We start from the raw sequence: 22,173 nt of genomic DNA on the forward strand, positions 1-22,173 counted from the left end.
GTCCAGAGTAGCAATTTCCCTGGCTGCTTCCTCTATTTTCTGGGAAACAAAATTGCCCGCTGGGCAAGTCAAGAACTTGTCAGATACTCGGGTTTTAGCTCAATGAGATGTTTTATTAGTCTGGACTTTTTAGGCGGCAGAAACGACTTTAGGTAAAAGGGCATTGATCATCTCACAGAACTGAGAAGCACCTAGAAACAGCAGGGCTGGGTTGAAGGGCGCACAGGGCTCAGCAGGTGGTTGTGCTCTAAGCTTCTTTCTCTGTGTGGCCTCCTGCTCTCCCGCCCTGCCCTGGCTGCATCTGTGTTGGGGAAGGAGGGCTCCGAGGGCACAGAGAGGCAGCGTTCCCCGCCAGTTTAAGCACGGAAAGCCCAAAGAGACTGGGAGGAGCCCAACTTGGTCATATACGCACACCCAGGCCAGGGCGAGGAGACAGTGTTGGACGGGCGGGCAAGACATCTAAGCTTCCTAAACCCCAATTTCCCCATCTGCAAACAGGGGGTAGCCTTAGGCCCACTTCGCCAGGCTATTGTGTTAAATGAGCGAATGCATGATGAAGGCTTGTAGCACCCAGCCGGGGACCCCCGGCTCTGCCAGTCTGAGCTGATATAAACATCCAGTAAGGTGGAGTGGCCATTCCCTATGATGCCATGCACTAAAAAATGCTGGCTGTTGTCAATGTTACCATTGCTATTAATAGCGCTTAGCATAGGGCTTAGCCTACGTGGGCAATAAATGCTAGTCATCACGGTTAGTTTCTACCTAAGTACTACAATTATAAAGTAGATGGCATAAGGCCTGGCTTAGGCACTCTCTAAATATTAGTTATAATGATGACAATAAGAATAACAAGAATGCACGACACACAGAAAGCACTCACGCATTTTAATTACCGTCCTGGCTGTTGCTATCAGCCGTTGCTATTGCCTGTGAACTCCCGCGCACCTGGGCTCCGCCGCCGTCCTGGGCAAACAGATTTTTGTTTAGGTAGGGCAGGGAAGATAATAATAATCCCAACCACTAACACTGTCACGGTACCCACTCTAGGCGGACCTTGTTCTGCGGGCTCTGTGAATGGTAACTCACTGATGCTCACTCACAACAAGCTCCGAGGCAGGTACTGTTCCCATCCCCCATTTTATCAGCGGGGAGACTGAGGCACAGAGAGCTAACTGACTTGCTCTGGAGGATGCAGCTAGGAAGCGAGGTGTAAGTGGCATTCAGACCCCTTAGGAATAGTATACTCAGTAATGTATGGATTGCCTGATATGCGGCGAAAATTTACCAGTGCGCAGGATTGTCTGAAGACGATGTTTGCTTCCATGAATATGCTGGCGTGTCCCATTAGACACTTCCCACTGCCTTCCCCTAGACCCTAGCAACTACTAATCTGCCATTTGCCTGTATAGATTTACCTATTGGGGAAATTTCATAGAGACGGAATCCTGCAAAATGTGGGCTTTTGTGTCTGGTTTCTTTCACTTAGCATTAGCATAATGTTTTCTAGATTCATCCATGTTATAACATGTATCAGTGCTCCATTCCTTTTTATGGCTGAATGATATCCCAGTGTGTGGACACAGCACATTTGTTTGCCCAGGCAGGGATTTTCAAGGAGCCAAAGGGCCAATCCAAGATCCTAGCAAGCCTAGGTTACCAAGGCTAGTGCTGCCACAAAGCAGAGAAGCCTCACCCTGCTGTGGTCGAGAGAAATCCGGAGAAGAAGCCTGCTGTAAGAGAACACCCTGGCCGGGAGCCGGGTTTAAAAACCTAAATGCCTGCTTAAATGAACAAGAAGGGCTGAGAGGCAGACAGCAGGGAGGGGTCACTGGCCACCTGCAGGGTCTAAAAGCATTCATGTAAAAACACCGTGCTGACCAGATAGAACCTTTGGGTGGGCCGGTTTCGGTCACTGCTATGTTTGTAACGCTGGCCGGGCGGTCTGCAAGACTGTGGCACCAGGACTGATCTGGCATTAAAATTTCCAATGATCCAAAAAAAAAAAAAAAAAAAAGAAGAGGCTTACCACCCAGCTGAGGGACAGCTTTGGAGATTCAGATCTCAGCCTCTGAATCAGCTTACACAGAATAGCTAACCCTTCACTTCCATAACGTTTACAGGAGGTTTTAACTGCAGGACCTGGAACTGTCAGTGATGGTCTCAGAGGACGAGGGTATGACTCATGAAACCAGGAGTCTAACAAGCAAAAAGTGTTGACTTCTTTCAAGAAGTTAAAGCGTTCTTACGTCTTATAAAATTGGTTTTCTTTATCCCATCACATTCCAAAGGAACAAATTTGGAGTATTAACTGGTATCCAGCCCTGTGGTTTTTCAATTTGGAGTCATAAGTTATCCGGGGAGCTTGTTAACATCACACATTCTCAGGCCCCGCCTCCAGGAGTTGACTTCAGGGACTTTGTGGGGGCATCTTACCGGGATTCTGGACAGCTGGTCCCCAAACCCCACTTAAACAAACCCCAGTCTAGTGACTCTCTGATAGACACTCTCTCTGGAATTGTAGCTGTTGAATCAGAGTCTAGATTGTACCACTTGTCCAAATCTCTGAGCCCAGCTTAAGGGATTCAACTGGCCTACAACAGAATATCGCGTGTCTTTCGTTTTATTCATTCACTCAATGAGTATTTATTGAGAATCTACAGTCCCTGCAGCTGTATCTGCAGATAAGACAGATATGAGTCCCACTCCTTATAAAACTTACAGAAGGAGCGGGATCATTGGATAGGGGCAAATAATTCATTCTTTCTATACAGAGAAATCTGTGAAGATAAAGCACAGGATCTCCAAGGGTAGGGAGTTACGTGCATCAGTGTAACTACTTCATTGTATGTCTCCTCTACAATATCCCTGCTGAGCATGTTTCTACCCAGTGTGTACTTACATGCTTCCAGGGACAGGGAGCTCACTCTCAAAGGGGACCGTTCAGTCCTCAGACATTGAATTTTCATTCCCTGAAACTTCTGCCCCGGTCCTTATTACAAGACACGCAGAACAAGTTCATTGCTCTTCCCACAGAGAGTCATTAAGATATCAAAAACCTTTTTCACCATTCTGCTAAGTATTCTCTTCTCCACAGTGAAAACCCTACTTTATGGCTTAATTTTGGGTCCCCTCTCCGCCCTGGTTACCATCATCCTCTGGGTACCTTTCATCCTGTGTCTCATTTTAAAATACAGAGGTGGGGGGAGTGCCTAGGTGCCTCAGTTGGTTAAGCTTCCAACTTCAGCTCAGGTCATGATCTCACGGTTCATGAGTTGGAGCCCCTCACCGGGCTCTGTGCTGACACCTCAGAGCCTGGAGCTGCTTCAGAGTCTGTGTCTCCCTCTCTCTGTGCCCCTCCCCCACTCGTGCTCGCTCCGTGTCTCTCTCTCTCTCTCTCAAAAAATGAATAAACATTTTAAAAATAATTAATTAATTATAAAAAAAATAAATAAATAAAAATACAGAGGTGGGAATCCAACCAGCCATTCATTTATGTCTTTATTAAACACACATGAGCCAGAAACTGTTTTAAACTCTGAGGAGAAGCCCGTAGAAGAGAATAATGGCCTTCCGGATGCTGTCTTTCTGTCAGTGTCGCGGTTGAGCTAGTGGCTGGTGGCAGAAGCTCAGCCGGCCATCATCTCGTAAGGGTCTTCGTGAACAGATTACCTCTTCTTACTTTAACTCACCTCGTCTATCACTCACAGCCAGCAAGTTCCTTCCCTGTTTAATTTAGAGGCTATCCTGCCAGCTCCCAAACTTCTGATTTCTTTTCCTTTCTAATTATATTTTCTTTCTCGCCTTTGATTCTCCCCCCACCCCCAGCCCCCCACCCCCACCACTTCTATAAACCTGCTTTCCCGTATGCTGAGGGCTGAAGCCATTGGCAGCCCAGCTTTATTTCAGAACAGACTGTGTCCGTGGCGGGACCTGACCATCTAGTCTGACCTCCACTCTTTACACATCATTTCCCCCCATGAGAACTTCTGCCTGCCTCTTTCCCCTCAGATGCCTCTTTCGCTTCATCTCACGACCTTCTTAGACATCTGTATCCCCCTCATCCATTTCCTACCGTGACCTGTAACATGTGCTTCCTGCCAGAGCCACAGGGGTAAACAACTCCTGGTGGATTCAGCAGCTTCTCAGACCCGGAAATGCTCTCTCGACTAACTCCCCAAAGCAAGGATCCCCACCCATCACTTGGTCGCAGACACACCCTGCGACTGGCAGGCTCCAGCCCGCAGACCCAGAGTCCCTCTACTGGGCTCCGAGAGCCATTGCACTTTACGTGAGCAGGAATTAAACTCGTGTTGAATTATTAGGAACTCACAAGAAACTCAGCAAACAAAACTGAAAGGTCCCTAGCTCATAAATGACCAACCGGGCCTAGAATTAAAATTTTGGAGATGAAAATAACCTCTGAGACCATCCAAACTCCACCTCGTTGTTATTTAGACGCAGAAACCGGAACCCAGGGAGAGGGTGTGCCTGGGGCCGAGAGGAGGCAAGAATCCAGGTTCCAGAAACCAGACTCCAGGCTCCTTACCTTCAGGCCTATCCTCTCTGTATCACGTTTTTGGGGCTAATTTTTCAACTTTACGCCACCCCCTTGTCGCTTGGCCCGCATCCCAGGCCTGGGGGTTCCAGGCAACAAACCATAATGGAAAGTATATCCTAAAAACAAAGTCAGACAAACAAATGCCATCTGGGTGCTCAGGAATCCAGCCATTTGCTGGCTCCTTTCCTTTTAGGGCTGGTAATAAGAGGAGTGGCACCAGAGGGATAATATGTTCCTATTTTTCCTTCTAATCCAGGACACCTGTCTCTTCTTTGGGGAATGTGTAATATTTGGGGCTTCTTCCCAACATGTGACCAACCACCTGTTGTTCATGCCTTCCCAAGATGGCCTCTAGACTTCGGTGCCCACAATAAAATGCGGGCATTTGCGATATACTATATTTGAAGAGTCTGGAGCCTCTTAGGAATTAGCAGGTCAAGACAGTGCGCTCAAGCAGAATATACACCATGACCCCACCTCCCCTTCGGTTGATAGATCTAGTAGACTGTCATAAGTCTCTGAAGAGAAAGGAGGTTGGCGTTCACCATGGCCTGTCACTTTATTTCACCTCCACTGTCATTCATTCATTCAACAAATATTTATTGACCACCTGCTACTTGTCACTCACTGCCAATCATCCGCTCATCTGTTCACCCTGCAAAACGGGGCCTCTGCTGAGAGCAAAATCCCATTCTGGATGCCTCGGGAGATCCAGCAATGAATAAAGCTCAGCCCCTGCCCAGAAGAGCTTCTAATTTGGTTAGGGCAATGAATCCACAAGCTACTGTGATGTGAGGTCGTGTTAAGAAAGATACAAAGAAAGATGGATCACAGAGAAGAGAGAAGTCTCTCCCAGCTGCCAGGTAAGAAAGTTTGCAGGAAGATGCCGTGTGGAACCTGGACCTTGAGGAATGGGTAGGATGTGGACAGGTAGAAGGTGGGGGGGGGTTGAACTGATGTCACAGCAAAGAGCCTGGGACACCTGGGGGTGCTCCTGGCCCCTGTGTAGGGCACTTGTGCTGCTGAGGGACTACACTGAGGTGAGGATGGCAAGAAAACTAGTAGGTATGAAAGGTCCGAGCCTTTGTTATTTTGCTGTGTCCTTAGGTTCTGAGGTTTGGCACCCCATCTGCAAACAGGCAGCCCGGGCAGAGAAGAAGTTAAAGGTAAGCAAGCCGGTAGCGATGCCGGACCAGACTTTTTGCCACCGGGTGGGGGCTCTGTGTTTTAGTAGGGAGTTGTTCCTTAGTACGCATGCTCCCAACTGTGTACCTGTATCCTTAGGTTTCCTTAATGGTAACACCTGCCTCATGGGACTTTTGCGGGGATAAAGACATTGCATGCGAGAGCACTTTGAGAACCGTGAAACACTGTATTGATGTGAGTTTTTAGCATTCCTGGGGCAAGGCTTTCGCCTTAGCGAAAGATGCGGCCTCTCTGAAGCACACACACGGGGGGGTTTTCCCGAGCCTGGGGTCATTTATTAGTGATTATTAACACACGAATTGGCAGTTTGCAAAGCATCAGCCACTCTCTGATTTTATCTCTTTAACCCCATGGATCAGATGGGACAGGGAATTTTATCCTCCCTTGGCTTGTGAGAAATTCAAAGTCGAAAGAGGATGGTGATTTGCCCACAGTAATGCTGCCAGCAGAAGCACAGCCCGTGTCCCCAGGCACACGCTAGGCCAGCTGCGGTCCCGCGTCCCTTTCAATTACCCGCTCTGACTAGTACCAAGAAGTCCTGTGAATCTGGGTTCCTGTTCCAAGGACTGCAGGGAGGAGCCCAGCTCCTGAGTCCTCGATACTGTGGAGGAGAAACCTGGGTGTGTGTTGGGGACGGGCACTGGATAATATCCAAAATGCCTCTTTGTGAAAGAACTGGTCTGTTGACATATAATTTTGTTTGAGCCGTGAGGTTCTTTTTCCCCCTGTTTCTTCCAGGTCCTCTCCCATTTAAGATGTAAAAAGACCTAATTGCCCTTTCTTCCCCAATTTCCACCTTTTGGGTGGCATTTCTCAAATCCAGTTATCCTTCTACAACCCTGATGCTTTTGCCATGGCTGTGAATCACCTGTATCAATATTTTTACTTTACGTCAACCCACTGTTCTTTACTTAACAGAACTTATTTTAAATAAGAAAACCAGCTGGGGCGCCTGGGTGGCGCAGTCGGTTGAGCGTCCGACTTCAGCCAGGTCACGATCTCACGGTCCGTGAGTTCGAGCCCCGCGTCAGGCTCTGGGCTGATGGCTCAGAGCCTGGAGCCTGTTTCCGATTCTGTGTCTCCCTCTCTCTCTGCCCCTCCCCCGTTCATGCTCTGTCTCTCTCTGTCCCCAAAATAAATAAACGTTGAAAAAAAAAATTTACAAAAAAATAAGAAAACCAGCATTACTTGCTTTAACAGTAGAAGGCAACCATAAAATACATTCAATGCAAATGAAATGTTTCTTATAAATAAATCTGAGAAATTCCAGCTAGATGGCATTGTTTAAAAAAAAAAAGGAACTGTCAAGAAAGTTGCTAAAATATATTAGCACTAAATTAAGACTTCCTCCTTGATCTAACCAAGAGGAATGAAATACAATTTTACATTTTACACGCCCATTCTGCAACTCGGTATCATCAAATGCTCCCCCTAAATTCATCTTCCCATGAACTAGGATCACTAGTTCATGACCCACAGTTTGGGCAACACTGCTCCAGAGCCCCAAGTAGAATGCTTTAATTCTAAGCTGTGCCATGAGAAATCTGGCAAGAAATTTAGCAATCCCAAAGACCAGCCCCTTCATTTTACAGATGGGGAATCCGGGATCTCTAAAATCACATAGTTCACCAGTGATGCTTGGTCCCCGGTCTGTTTGCTTTTCAACTACATGCTGCCACTCTCAGGGCTGCACTGAGGTTGACATAGTGCCATTCGGCTGAGGGAGCCATTAACACATCATTGCCACCGTTCAGAGAAAGATTTTTTAAGTTTATCACTTATGCTGATGTTAATTCGCAATGGATACCCTGTAAAGAATCAATACATTATGCAATTGCATGAAGTTTAACCTGCTGGTATGTTTTATATCAACAAACTGCTAAGGAATAAGTACTAACCAATTTTATTCATTTAAAGTAAATACATTATTGGCAGGATAACCCCCAATGAAAAATTTTATGAATAAATGCTTACCTCAAATATGTAAAACAAACAAATGAACAAAAATCCAAATTCTGTCCAACAGCCCAAAGTCCTGTGCATTTCCAATTCCATTCACACTCAGACATGGATTTAAAAGGCAGAAAATAAAGAGAAAGTACAGAAGGCCAGCAAGTGCATTTCACAGTGTTGTCGCTGTCCCCTGCACAGCCACCTTCTTCCTCCCCGCCCCTCCTCCCCTCCAGAGCGAGGTGCACCTTCTCACTCTTCTGTCTCCTCTCTCCCACAGCATAGGCGGACGTCCGAAACTTCCATCTCACCCCCTGGCTCCAGCATCGGGTCACCCAACCGAGTCATCTGCGTATGTATCACTTTCCAGCCACCAGAGGCCTTCCTTAGCCCCAGGTCTGGGATCTAAAGAGTTCCTAAGGACCCCCAAAGATAGCTGTGAGGTTTTCATCCAGCTAATGTCTTGTGCATGCCTGTCATGTGCTAGACTCTGTGCCAGGTCCTGAGGACACAGTGGGGCACAGGGAGGACATAGACGCTGCCCTCACGGAGCACACAGCCACATCAAACAGTGTTACGGGGATAATCAAGTGCAGCAGGATCCCAAGAAAGTGCAAAGACAGAAGAGCCCTTGATGAGCTCTGAGACCCCTGCAGTGTGCGTCCTTCCCCATTGTTTAACTGAGACAAGAGTGAGACCAAAATCTGTGGTCAGAGTGGCATTCAGAGTAGGGACTGGGGGGGAGGTCCGTGTGGAGATAGGGTTGGGTGACAAGGAGGCAGAGAGGAAGAAGAAGACGTATGAATGTGGATTTGCAAATGTAAAGAAAAGCTTACTGGTGACCTAAGAAGTTCAAAGGTGGAGAGGACCGCAGGTGTGTGCCTGAGCTGCCATCCCCGAAGCATTCAAACAGAGAAACTCATCACTTGCAGGGACATGGCAGAAGGGACAAGTGTTGAGCCAGATGAGCTCAGAAGTCCCTTGGATATGTAATTCATTCATTCATTCATTCATTCATTCAACAAACGTGTGCTAAGTGTCTCCTCTGGGCTGGGTCTGTGCTGGAAAATGGTGGTGAAGTGCCCTGACTTGATGCCTGTCCTCATGACATTGACTACATGCGTAATCGCTCACAGTTCTGATAAGTGCTACTAGGAATAAAAAGTTCAGGGTGCTCTGATGATGGTGCAGATGGACAGAGGGACGGACAGTCTAGGACCAACTGGAGGAAGAATCCTGAGAAAGAAACACTTAAGCTCAGACCTGAGAGAGAAACAGAAGTGAATTAAAGCAGGTGGGGGAGGCAGAGCCAGAGAGGACAGAGATGAGCAAAGAAGAGGAGCCATCTGACTGCAGACTGTTCCAGCCTTCCCCAAGTCTGAGGGGCCACGAAGGCCAGAAGAAGAGGTGGGGCAGGGGAGCGGTCTACAGCAGGAAAACCACTCCTGGTAAGAAGTTCTAGATACGGTCCCCAAACTAGCCAGCCCTGAGTGGGCCCTGACCACCATTGCTTCATCACGATTTTACCTCAGATCCACATCCAGCTTCCTCCTTGATCCCTGGATAACGCCCCTTAGTGGGACTGTTTCCTTTCCTTTCTTCCTCTGTTCAATGAAAATCAGACCTAAAAGTTACCATGGACAGCAACTTCAGTATGGTCAATACTGCCTTGCGGCTCCCGCAGACCAGCGCTTCGATCACAGGCCGTACTCACTGAAGAATCCTGTCCAGAACAAGAGAGACTGTCGTCCCCCCGGTGCTATGAACCGGGCCAGACGCACGCAGAATTCGTGAGCTTAGTTTCAGGGCCTACACCATGAGAAGGCTATTGACAGAAGTGAGCACGTCTCCCGCAGAGCGTTGCCAGGATATACGAACTTGGGGAATACATACATATAGCAGTGCTCTAGTGCCTTTCATCCCTGGCTGGTCTCCCCTGCTTCTGAGGAGCCTGGCTAACCTTTGTGAAACAAACTAGGCCTGGTGATGCGCACCCTGGAGTCCTGGAGAAAGAGCGTCGTGTCGCCCCTCTGAGAAACAGCTCCATACAAGTGAACAAAAGCAGCTGGGGACACCTGCCGTTGAGCTGTCCACCGGGGTGGGGGGGGAGGGGAGCTTGCCCGTGGAGATCAGTTCCCCGCACGTGCCAGTGTAGACATGTGTCTCCCTTTCTGTACTCTCCTTTCTCACTTTTTAGAACGCTCACCTTCAGCTGCTCTGGGGAGTGACTGCACGTCATGGGGGCCATGTTTTCGATCAGACCATTCCAAACATGGCTTCCAAATTCAGGGAAGGAACCATCCCACCGCTTTGGGAACATGCGATAACAGGCAGAAAGAGAAGAGTGTTGGCTTAATTTTCATAAATACTGAGGTTTGGTATTCAAATAGAGTTATCACTGGACCTGGAGGGGGCAGGCTCTTTCCAGCTTTGCTCATCCCCCGCTTGACTGCTAGAATCATCTTCAGGAGGTTTGTCTTCGACCAGCCCCACATGTTCTCTGCCTTCCTTCCTGGCTAATTATGTTGGGATGCCTCTGTTCAATCACTGCACCTCCAAACCTAAGGCTCATTTATAACCCTATAAACAAGAAGCCTACAGGAAGAAATATAAATTTAGTATTTCTGAGGTTTGGACTAAAGCACTGAGAAGAATATTGATGGGTCGAGACAAGTCTGCAAGATGCCAGGAGCTCTCAAGGTCAAGACCTAACATCCCACAACAAAAGGCGGCAGTTACTTCGGCAGGTGGACCCTTCTCACAAGGTTCCCTTGACCCACCCACCCCCAGATCGGTACAGATACGGTGCCTGAGCTGGGCAGGCTGTGGCAGAGATGACACGGTGCATCTCTAAGGGTTTAGCTGAGAAGGTTCTGCGAAGGGACCATTTACAGAGGTGTAGGCAGGGTTAGAGGACCCACAAGACAGAGTGTGGCATGCAGGGTCTACAGCAGCAGGAGCTGTCACTACCCTAAGCCTGAAGAGATGGCCTGGCGAAAGCTGGCGCCGTGAAAGGCAACCCTGGATAGGATCGATGCCCACCACAGCCAGTGGGGCAAGGGCGGTGCCAAGGGGACAGGTACACAGGTGCACAGCCTCTCTCGCCATCACCCCTGTCTGCAGGTGACCCCCCCCCGCATTGACCCAACCCAACTGAAATCCAGGGAGTCTTGATGTAGCCCATGGGGTCTCAGAGCCCAAATCAGGGCAAGGAGGAGTGGACAGTGGATCTAGAAGCAATGGAGAATGAACACAAAGTGCTCAAACAGTGGTGGGCTGGGACCAGGACAGAATGGTGGAAGGACCCTGGAAAGTGTTTCAAACAGGAGTGCTCATAAGGTCTTTATGAAAGTTGCCCTCTCTGCCGTAGCTTTGGCTGGAGACTCACCTGGGCCCCAAGGCACTAGAAGAATGTCATGAGGATAATTCAGTTTCTTTGGAGTCTCTGTCTAGTGGCCTCACAGTTTATCTCATGTCAGGACCTTGCAAGCCACAGTAGTTATGGGGCGACAGATCCTTGATGACCACAGCAGAAGCGGGTCACAGGGGGAACAGGTGGAGGATGCAGACGTGGAGAGGACATGGCTTCAGAAGCCACGAGAGGTGGTCTGCCCCATGCAAGGGGAAGCTGTCTCTTCTTGATCAATGCAGTTCTAGAAGGCTGAACTCAGCCAACGGCAGAGTTCTCCACCTCTCCACCTGCCAAGCTAGCAGAGGCTACTGGAGAAGGCCAGTTCCCAGGCTAAACTGGCTGGGTTTGAATTCTGATTTTGCTACTTATTGGTTGTATGACCTTGGGCAAGTTCATTGATTTCTCTGTGCCTGTTTCCTCATTCAAAAAATCGAGATGATAGGATTGCCTACTAGTAGCGTTGTGAGTTGTAGGAGTTAACGGAGTTCATTCCTACCGGGGACTTAGGACAGAGTCTGGCCCATGATGAGTGCTCACCCAGTGTTAGCTAGTGTTTCACTCTCCATGGTTAATTGTCTTTATCATCTCCATCATCTTCAAGGAGCCATGAATGAGGATATCCTTCCTGTGGCGGGGGGTGGGGGTGAGGGGTCAAAAGGCAGTCCCCACCCAGGCTGTGTGGTTCAGACTGGATTCAAACCTACTGGTGCAAAGTTTACGGTGCAAAGTGCAGAACGTTTTGAGCCTCAGTTTCCTTCTCTGAAAAATAGTAGTAACATTGACACTGACTTCACAGAGGCATCCGGACACTTAGAGGAGACAATTCCTGCAAAGCACAGGACCTCCCACCTAAAATGCGCTCGATCAGTGTTAGCCCTGTTGGAATGGATGGCCTCTATGACCTGCCTGATTCTAACACTCTCCTCATCTTCCTAAGACCTTGTCTCTAGCGGAACCTGGAGAAGCTCGTTGCCCCAGTGCCTGGTTTTTGTGTCCTCTCCCTTTTCCCTCTTATCTCTCTGCCTCTTTCCTATACCTTTCCTCTTCCTCAGGCTAAAGTGGATAATGAGATCCTTAATTACAAAGACCTGGCAGCTCTCCCCAAGGTCAAGTCCATCTACGAGGTACAACGCCCCGACCTCATTTCCTACGAGCCTCATTCCAGATACACGTCCGACGAGATGCTGGAGAGATGTGGCTATGGAGAGGTATGGCGTCTCGCCCCTCTCTCGGGGGCTGTCGAAGGAGAGGAGGCCCACAGGGTCCCCAGCCACTCCATCACAGACAGACACTTCGGCTTCCACAGTGCTGGCCCCTGGACTGTTATAAACTGGAATTTATAGTCAACATTTAAAAATCAAACTTTCACCCAGAAATCTGGCTTTTCTTGAAAAATCAGAGCAGGTGACAGTACACCAGAATTTCCACCATCTGGAGAGGGGGGGAGCAGCGCCTTCTATAGGCGGGACATGGGCTCCCCAGTTCTCCCAAGTCTCCGCCACCCCCTGAGAACCCCAACATGGAAGCAGAGAACCTGTGACCACGTATCACTTGAGCTATTGTTCTTCTTCTAGTGGAGTAATCTTATACGCAGCCCATGGCTGTCACCCCCTGACAGGCTCAGTGGCCTTAGGTTTATAATCCCTGGTAGGTTGGTTCTCTGGTTTTTGCACCTGGTCTTAAGTCCCTATGCTCAGAGCAAGAGCCACTTTTTAAAAATTCAGCATCAGATGGCTTTCGAAATAATTCAGTGGTGGCTGGATAAGAGAAAGTGTTCTCTGGAGAAGGCAGCGTGGCTGTTACCCCGAAGGTCCTGGCAATCTCTATCTCAGGCAGCTTCTAGCCCCATCCATGGCCCCTGAACTGAGATTGTTTAAAGCAGAAGAAGGCCTGGCCTGGGGAGCAGGGACCCATGTTCTTGTCCCCACCCCAGCACTGCCCCCTTCCTCTCTAAAGGGATTAGGGTTCTTTGGTTGGACAGCCCAATGCCGAGACTCTCTGGGCCTCTAATACGAACCGGGAACAGGGGACCAAGTGTCAGGTAGAAGCTGATGCTCCTGAAGCCAGAAACGGCTCCCTGGGCCCCACGAGCCAAAGCCAACTCCAGATCTGTTTTATTTCACTCACAAAGTATCTTTTGAAAATGCAAATCAGTTGCCAATATTTACACACGGAGAGATTTCACATAACAACCTGCATTTCTGACTTGTCCTGGAAACTTAAGGAGCTGTGTTCACATTGAGCAGGTGTCCCAGGGGCTGAGCGACCAGCGCCCTCTGCAGGATGGGATGTCTCATCTCCAGGCTGCTATACCACCCTCCAACCCAGCTCCCACGTTGATGGCAGCGGCCTGGCCTTCAGTTGGCCTTACATTTGGGTCCCCCGCCCTGCGCACTATTGTCATGAACCACAGAGGGTTGTGAACTGGTAGAAGGACAAGGAGGGGTCAGGAAATGGCTCTGAGCTTGTGGTGGAGAAGCCTGGGTCCAAGCGAAGACCCTGCCACGTCGTACCCGAGAGGCCCGGAACCACCCCATGCCCTCTCTGGGCCTTGGTTTCCCGTTGGTAAAAGGAGAGCACCATCTCTGGGTTTCCTGCTGTCTGTGGGCACTGCTGGTATCCCGTTATGCTAAATGCACCTGCTGTCTGGGGAGGGGGCCCAGGAGCAGCTGCAGGCCGGCCTCTGCTGTGCTACTTAACCCTCTTCCTCTCTCCCTCCTCTCTTTTCCTTTGCTCCTTCCACCATGGCCTTCAAACTCTTCGCTTCTAAGTCGCTGGGAACACTATCTCCCTACTCCCAGGTAATCGAGCTGGTTCAGGAAGACCTTTTATATGATTGTGTCCCTTTATGCTGACCAAGCCGACCCCTGGTTTCACCCCTCCCCAGCCCCCTGGGGGGGCTCCCCAACCACAGCACAGACAGGAGACTTAGAAGCATGATCTGGAGGAAGTGGCTGCGGCATAAACAGTAGAGGGTGCACCCCTTCTACCCAGAGAGGGCCTTCCTGATGCTCCTCTGATCCTTGGCCAGGATTCCAGGCACGTGACCTACGGGTTCTGTTCAAGGGACAGAGTGATGGGTGAAGGCCCCAAAAACTTGTCTCAGGCCATGTGTGTAACCCAGGGAGGGGGCCTCTGTATTCAGAAGGGCAGCACCATGAATTTTGGATCCCCTACAATCCTAGATTCCATGTCCCTCCCCCATCTGCCTGCTAGACCCTTGAGCCACAGGCCTGCCGCATTGCCGGCCTTGCTCACAGCCCACTTCCTCCCCCAGGACATCTACGAGAGCCTGGACCTCCGACAGAGAAGGGCCTCCAGCCCAGGATACATCGACTCCCCCACCTACAGCCGGCAGGGCATGTCTCCCACCTTTTCCCACTCGCCTCACCACTACTACCGCTCTGGTAAGGAAGGGGGAAGCCCCAAAGGGACAAGAAGAGCCGGGGGACAACGCAGTGGCCGGCTCTGTCGCCAGCTGCAGAGACGGCCCAGGGCCCCTGCCCCAGATCTCCATCACAGCACGGCCCTCTGGGGGTCTGTGACCACACCCAGGTGACCAGCTGGGCCATATTGAGATGCCCCTAGCAGGGGGAGAGAAGGGGCTGAGAAGCAACAGGAAGGCGGGTGGTAAGCTGCCAGGAGAGAAGTGACAGGCATCCCAGCAGCCTTGGCTGGAAGAAGACTCCTTTGCCATTGGCCTTGGCCTGCCCCATCCAGAGGGTAGAGCCAGAGGACCAGAAACAGGCCCAGCCTTACCCCCTCCGGTCAGGCCATCCACGTCCACCTTGAGGTTAGGGGTGAAGCAGGTGCTTGGACGAAGGAAAGAAGTAATCAAGAGGGGTGGTGGGGAGCTAAGAGGTGCAAAGTCACCTTGCTGATGCTCAGTGGAGTTGATTCTTACAACCTACAAAATCTGACTTCGGGGTGAGGCAAGAAAACAGGGTCCAGCCTGTTTCTGCAGACACGGTGCATGAGAGCACAGCCCCTCCCTGCCATCCCTGCTGTCATCACGTCACTGCTGCCTTAACTGCCACCGCGTTAATGCCTGTTTTCTCTGTGCCTCTGTTCTTTCTGGGGACCACTGCCTGCGTGCTCCAGGGCCCGAGAGTGGCCGGAGCTCTCCATACCATAGCCAGTTAGATGTGAGGTCCTCCACTCCGACCTCTTACCAGGCTCCCAAGCACTTTCACATCCCAGGTAGGATGCCAGCCCGGAATTCCCAGCACGGGTGCATGCTCCATGGGGACGCCGGGCGCCCTGCACCGGCAGCGAAGAGAAGCCGGTTCCTGGGGACCCTCCCTAACCAGCTACCCACACTAACCCACCCTGCAGTCCCGACTCGCCCATGGGCTTTGGGCCACCCACTTGACAGAGCCAGCCTTGATCAAGACCACCACGAAGCAGCCGGAGAAGTGCCTCGAGTGTCTGAGGGCCGTGCCGGAACCCGGCAGTAACCATGCTGGAAGTCCTGGGCTTTGGCATCAAAACTCTTGGGATTGAATCCTGATTCCGCCACTTAGAAGCCTGCGAGCTGGGGCCAGTTACTTAGCTTTCCTGAGCCTCTGTTGTTCTCTCTATACAGCCAGGCACTGTTCTGGGCCCTGAGGTTGCAAATGTGCTCAAACCAGCCCAGGTCCTGCCTTCATGGTGTTTATATGTGGAAAGAAATTTAGTAAAAGGGTAATTTCAGGTAGATGATATGTGCAGTAAACATAATAAACAGGGCACCGCGGTAGAGTGACTGGGGTGGGGAAAGATGAGAAGGAGCCAGCCATTGAAGATCTCAGGGAAAAAGTCCCGCGCAGAGGGCACGGCAAGTGCAAAGGCCCTGAAACACTGAACTGGCAGCAAGCCAGCGTGCCTGGAAGTGGTGAGCGGCGAGGGGAGTGATAGGAGATAAAGCGGAAGGCAGGGGTTCGGTGACCTTGTAGGTCTGACTTAGGGTCTTGCCCAGAGTTCAGCAGAGCCGGGCCTCAACCCTGTCTCCCAACTCTGAGCTCAGGTGTTTACTCCCCACTCGCTTTTCCCCAGGAGCTCATCCTGCTGTTTCATCTGTACCTTTCTCCACTGCCCGGGAAAGGTCCCATCCTGTCTGTTTTTGAGCGAGTGGGAGGGTGATCGTGCTGAAGCATTCTGGGCACTTGTGCGTGGAATGAGGCGTGGCCGCAGGGTGGAGGCAGGGGGCACCTTCCTGCATGGGGTCCGGCTGAGCACGCGCCGCCTCCTGCCTGCATGCCCACCACTCGAGCCGCGTCCCTTCTTCCGCACCATTAGAATCCATCCATTCCTCTCCCCTCCCTCACCTTTCTTAGAACCTCCCGGGTTGAGGTTGGAAACTAAGTTTTGAAAGAGGACGTCCACCGGGGAAAGGTGGTGCACCCTTGGGAAAGACGCTGACTGTCTTTCGTTCTCAGATCAGCTGACCAACTGCTGTCTCCTTTCCTCCGCTCTCCGTCTTTCTCTCTTTCTCTGTCTCTCCTCTCCCCATTGGTCCCTTCTGGGTCGGCCTGGCAGCTGGAGAAAGTAACATCTACCGGAAACCCCCGATCTACAAACAGCATGGTACGGTCCGTCGGGCGGAGAGGGCGTGGCCAGGCAAGGGGCGGGGCCATTCACCATCTGTGCAGATGGTCTGCTGGGGCCACATGGAGGGACGCACGAAGGGCTGCAGTTCTGTCCTTCTTGTTGGCTATCCCCCAATCACTTGAGGTGATACTGGGGGGGGGGGGGAGTTTGGTGTCATTTCAAAAGAGGAAGGAAGCTCTCGTGTCCCCTAAATGTTTTACCACCTACTTTCCAACCCCACCACCCTGCTGTCTGGTGTCCTAAATTCCATGGCCAGAGCAACCCTTCTCAAATGCGCTGGGAGCATGCACTCCAAGGCATGGATACTCGAGCAGATGCCCTGGTCCCTCCCTTGCTCTGGACTTTCTTATTAGAAATACTGAGAGTGTGACCGAGGAATCCACACCATAACGAGTTCCATTCATGATTCCTACCTGCACTCCCGTAGGAGAAGTCAGGCATCGCTGAGACCTGTTCCTTCTTGCAAACGCGTTTACTGAGCCTCAGCCGATGAAGCACGCCCTTTGCATTGAGGATGCACAGGGGCAACTGGTACCCTGTATCACCCTCACATGCCCACAGGCTACCGGGGTAACAGAGGGGGCGGGGTACAGAATTGGAGGAAGATGGAAACAGGTGGAGGTGGCCCAGGACTGGGATCTGAGCTCACTGAGCTGGTGGAGGAGCGATACAAATATAAATCACGGCTCTAGGCTGAGACCTGACAATTTCCTCAGTTTCAGAGGGGGCTGGGCTGGGGTCCAGGTGACTCTGTGAGCACGTGCATATCTATGTGTGGCTGTGGATGACAAGCCGTGCATCCCGAGTGGCCACAGAAACGTACCAACCCTGACAAAGCCAGTTTGTCCAGAACAGACCCCCAGGGTCTCAAACGCCTCGGGACTGTGGGATGTTCCAGCTGGGCTCAGCACCAGAGCAGACGCAGGAGGCGTTTGGGGTGGAGGTAGATTGCAGGGATAAGAGGGCACGTGAAAAGGCTGAATGACATCAGTTGAGATGGGAGCGACTGCCCAGGACCCAAGTTCAAGAGAATCTGCAAGCTTTGGAAGCAAGTGCTGCTGGGGGAGGGTGCACAGGCTGGAGCTGGCAAGGGGCTGATCCCAGGACGCTCTGCTGCTCTGACTGCACAGGGCGTGGGATAGTCCCTATCGCTTCTTCCTGAGATGATCATGGGGGCTCACTTGTGTCTCCAGTTCTCTCTCCGCCCTAGTCGGTCTCTTGCCAGGCTTTGGGCTGTGCTAAAATCACTGCCCTGGATGGTTTTGTGGCTGCAGTAGGTTTGATGGTCCATGTTGTGGAAGCTTGAAGCCGGATGGCACCTGACCCAGCAAGACCAATTCTGATACTTACAGATGAGGAAACTGAGGCAGAGAGGGGCAAGAGGTGCCCAGTGTTACAGCTTAGTTAAGTGGCAGAGCTGGGGCCAGAACCCAGCATCGTTGAACCCTGTGCAGTGCTCTTTCTCTGGGCCATAGAGTCTCCCCAAGCAAGATGTGGCATTTTAGTGGGAGGGGAAATTTGATATGCAGCACGTGGCCCTGGTTGGTGATTCCCACCCTACGTATGGCTCAAATACAAAACAAGGCAGGTTTCTAGAGGCTGAGGAAGGTAGGGACATGGGATCACCTGGGACCTGCTTAATCTTACTTGGAGGAGCCACAGCCTTAGTGTTCTCTTGGGAGCAGCCCTGGGAGTCTGTGAAATGTGGTAGCAGGAGCCCTGGGCAGGCGTCTGGTCCCGTTCTGGTCTACTTGCTGTGTGGTCTTCAGTAAGCCCCTTGCCCTCTTTGGTGTTCAGATTCCCAACTATAACATGAGGGGGCTTGGCCTGCGGGCTCTTCCAGCTCTGATGCTCCATGTCCTAGACCCTGGCGTCAGAGTGACCTCCCTCCCCCAGGCTGGAGCCTGGCCGAGGCAGGAAGAGAGTATGTAGTACACTGTTCCAGGACACTCTGCCTCCCTGAAGCTCTCTCCTTGGGTCCTTTGCAGGCGATTTGTCAACAGCAACCAAAAGCAAAACAAGTGAAGACATCAGCCAGGCCTCCAAGTACAGTCCAGCCTACTCACCAGACCCCTACTATGCTGCAGAGTCTGAGTACTGGACCTACCATGGGTCCCCCAAAGGTAACGCGCCCCACAGAGGAGCCTGGACCAGAGCCCTGTCATCTGTGCCAGGGACACAGCAGGGCTAGGACGGTTGCCCACTCCTTCACACAATTGTTCATTTATTCATTCGGCAAATGTATGAATGTATGTATGTATTGAAGGTCAGCCCTGGGCCCTAATGAGTCAACGGGGAGCAAAATAGACCAGGTTCTTGCCTTTATGGAGGAGACATAGGTCCCCGCTGGAGAGGGAAGTGATGTACGGGAGGTGATACACGGAGGTAGAGGAGCTAGTGGGAGGCGCCATGCAGTCCAGTCTAGAACGTGATGGAACCTTCTCAAAGCAGATACTCAGCTGCCACAGGAAGAGTGGGGAGGACATAAGCCAGCAGGGTATAGAAGGACATCTGCAAAGACCCCAGGTGGGAGGGCGGGTTCCACTGGAGGAAAGGAAAGGCTGTCAGCTTAACCTGGAGCCAGAGAGGGAGGGAAGCAGGTGCGGGCTGAGGGACCACATCCCATGGGGCCTTGTGCATTGAGGTAAGGATGTGGGTCTTTATCCTAAACAGTAAGAAACCATTGAGAGTGACAGGATCAGATGTGTGTGTTTAAGAGACCACTTTGGCTGTGGGTTGGAAAATGGTTCGGAAGATAGAAAAGGGAGTTTACCCTGGCAGGGGGTCCTGAAAGCGCCATCCCACCCGGTCAGGCATCTCCAGCTGGAGAGATGGGTCCCCACCCATGAAGCATGGGGGCACATTGTCATCAAGCTCCATTTTGATTCAGTGCATACCTTTACTGACTGAATGTCCATTCTGAGCAAAGCTTCATGGGAGCTCGGAGATGGGCCCTGCCTTGCCCTCAAAAAATTCTCCATTTGGGAAAGGAGATAAGACACAAGCAACTACATCCTAAAGCAGACAGCGATCTTCGAGAGCTACGTGTTTTGGGGAGGCGTGGGGGGGGGGGGTGGGCAGAGGGATCTTAGACCATTGCAACCACAAAAGAATAAACCCAAAAAGAGGGAAAAAAAACTCCAAATGGCTTAAGCCAAAGCAGATTTTCTGGGTCATGAGAGTGAAAGTTTTTGAGGCAGAGCTGGATCCAGAGGTGAATGGCCGTCATTGGGGCTGGTCCTGTCCCCGGGGTGGCTCCGTTCTCAGGCCGGGTCTGCCCTTATCATATGGCAGGATGAACTCCAGCAGGTCTAGGCTCTCCCAGGCCTATCCTTGGCAGAAAGAGGGCTTCTCTCTCCCGCCAGCAGCAAGAAAAATCCCAATGTTGAGGCTCATTGGCTGTGTTTGGGCAGTTGGCTTCACCTGCCCTTCATGGCCAAGAATGGGAAGGGCTGCTGGGCCTTCCCATACAGGAGACCCACACTCCATCGGGGTCACTCGGCTGGAAAGTGGCGGACTGAAAGGAAACCCCTCACCTGTCGAGGCTCTGTGTCCCTCTGGGCCCTCTGCCGGGGGCAGGCTGAGTGGGGAACACACGCGGGAGCTGATCCTAGCTGTCTTTTGTCAGTGCCCCGAGCCAGAAGGTTCTCATCTGGAGGAGAGGAAGACGACTTTGACCGCAGCATGCACAAGGTGAGCAGGCTACCCCCTGGGTGAGATGCCTAGGCGGTATGTTACTGAGGATTTTTTCATTTGACAGGGACAGAAACCGAATTCAAACCCACTTATGGTAAAGAAAAGAGACATACAGCCTTGCGTAACCAAAAAAGTCAAACGGTAGGGGGAGTTTCCGGTATGACTAGATCCAGCCGCTCGACTAATTGCCATAGGAAAGTTGTCTCTCCCTTCTCTTGTGCTGGCTCACGTCTGTGCTGCCCCGGTGCTCAGGCAGGTTATTCTCACGCGCCGCCAGTGGGAATGGAAAGGGGTGCAGCCACCAGGGAAAGGCTGGCAATTGCGTTCCTGGGTAATTTACCCAGAAGAATGGGAACCTGGGACTCGAACAAGCGCACGTGTATGGATCCTCCTAGGCGCACTTTGCACGATAGCCAAAAGGTGGACGCCACCCACATGTCCATCATTGCCCAAATGGATAAGCAAGACGCGGTGTACCCGTCCAATGGGATGTTACTCAGACCCAAAAAGGAATGACATAATGATACAGGCCACCATGTGGATGAACCTCGAAAACCGTATGTTTAGTGAAAGAAGCCAGTCACAAAAGCCCACACGTTGGATGATCCCGTTTCTAGGAGATGTCCAGAACAGGTCGATGCACAGAGACAGAACGCAGACTCGTGAATACCAGGGCCCAGGAGGAGAGGGAAGCAGGGACAGGGTCTTTTTGGGGGGTGATAAACAATGTTCGGAACTAGATAAAGGTGGTTAATTGTGTGTTATGTGAATGTCACCTCTATAGCAATTTTTTTTAAAAAGACACGGGTGCCAGTGACAAGAGTCCCAAGGAAGGCCCTCGCTGGCCCAGCTAGAGCCATCTGCCCACGTGCCGTTGGCCAGGCCCACTTCCAGTGCCCTCCACCGGAGACTCCTCCCCATCCCCAGACCACGGCACTGCTTGTGGGAGAGGGACGAAGTCCCAAATGAAGCTGCGGGGTTGCGAGGAGGGGTTGCGGGGTTTGGGGAAGGCAAAAATGACAGAGGTTCACCAGAATCCAGTCACCCACCCTTCTCCCCAAGCCTGCTCCGGCTCAGTGTTCTTTGCCTCCTTCTGACTCCATCTCGCCCCTCCCCCACACCCAGCTCCAGAGCGGAATTGGCCGGCTGATTCTGAAGGAGGAGATGAAGGCCCGGTCCAGCTCCTACGCGGATCCCTGGACCCCACCCCGGAGCTCCACCAGCAGCCGGGAGGCCCTGCACACAGCTGGCTATGACATGTCCCTCAATGGCTGTAAGCACCGCCCTGGAAGTCTGTGGGGGTGGGGGCACTTCCTTCCAACTCCCTGAATGAATCTTAAACTCCTTATGGCCTTGCCTGGGTCTAGAATGCACACTTGGTGAGGTGCTGTCTGGGGCACTAAGTAAGACCATGCTCTGCCCTGAGCGGGCACTTGTTTCTCTGGGGCGTCTGAAGCTGTGACTTTCGGTCAGACTCAGCGCAAAGAGAAATGTCTCCTAATAGCCCGAATGGCTCAACGATATAAGTGACTGCCTCTTGAGGTAGTAAGCCTCCCATCACAGGAAGAAAACAAGAAGAACCTTGGAGCAGGCACTTTGCCCAGAGATCCTCTCATTGTAAATTCCTCCCTGTTCCTGGACACACATGCTTCCCTCCCTCCCTTACCCCTGTGGGAGTCAGTCTTGCTGGGAAATCCTATCTCCACTCAATACTTAATGGATAATCCCCTATGCCCACCACTCGTAAATACATTATCACTCT

The 22,173-nt window shown here is 51.5% G+C and overlaps 1 protein-coding gene across 3 annotated transcripts in view; it reads left to right on the forward strand.

Annotated features, from left to right (window-relative positions):
• ABLIM3 (actin binding LIM protein family member 3) overlaps positions 1-22,173 on the forward strand; it is a 109,379-nt gene that overhangs the window by 77,170 nt on the left and 10,036 nt on the right. Inside the window, exons 9-18 of one of the 3 annotated variants that reach the window (XM_086679038.1) lie at positions 5,666-5,724; positions 7,995-8,066; positions 12,179-12,334; positions 13,898-13,927; positions 14,404-14,533; positions 15,228-15,326; positions 16,644-16,691; positions 18,704-18,838; positions 20,344-20,408; positions 21,537-21,684. In XM_086679038.1, the coding sequence (XP_086535164.1) occupies positions 5,666-5,724; positions 7,995-8,066; positions 12,179-12,334; positions 13,898-13,927; positions 14,404-14,533; positions 15,228-15,326; positions 16,644-16,691; positions 18,704-18,838; positions 20,344-20,408; positions 21,537-21,684 (942 nt within the window). The remainder of the gene's footprint in view (positions 1-5,665; positions 5,725-7,994; positions 8,067-12,178; positions 12,335-13,897; positions 13,928-14,403; positions 14,534-15,227; positions 15,327-16,643; positions 16,692-18,703; positions 18,839-20,343; positions 20,409-21,536; positions 21,685-22,173) is intronic. The other 2 variants (XR_015241327.1, XR_015241328.1) reach the window with 2 other exon arrangements.

Source organism: Puma concolor, chromosome A1, assembly GCF_028749965.1.
Source record: "Puma concolor isolate L17-30 chromosome A1, mPumCon1.1.hap2, whole genome shotgun sequence".
NCBI lineage: Eukaryota > Metazoa > Chordata > Mammalia > Carnivora > Felidae > Puma > Puma concolor.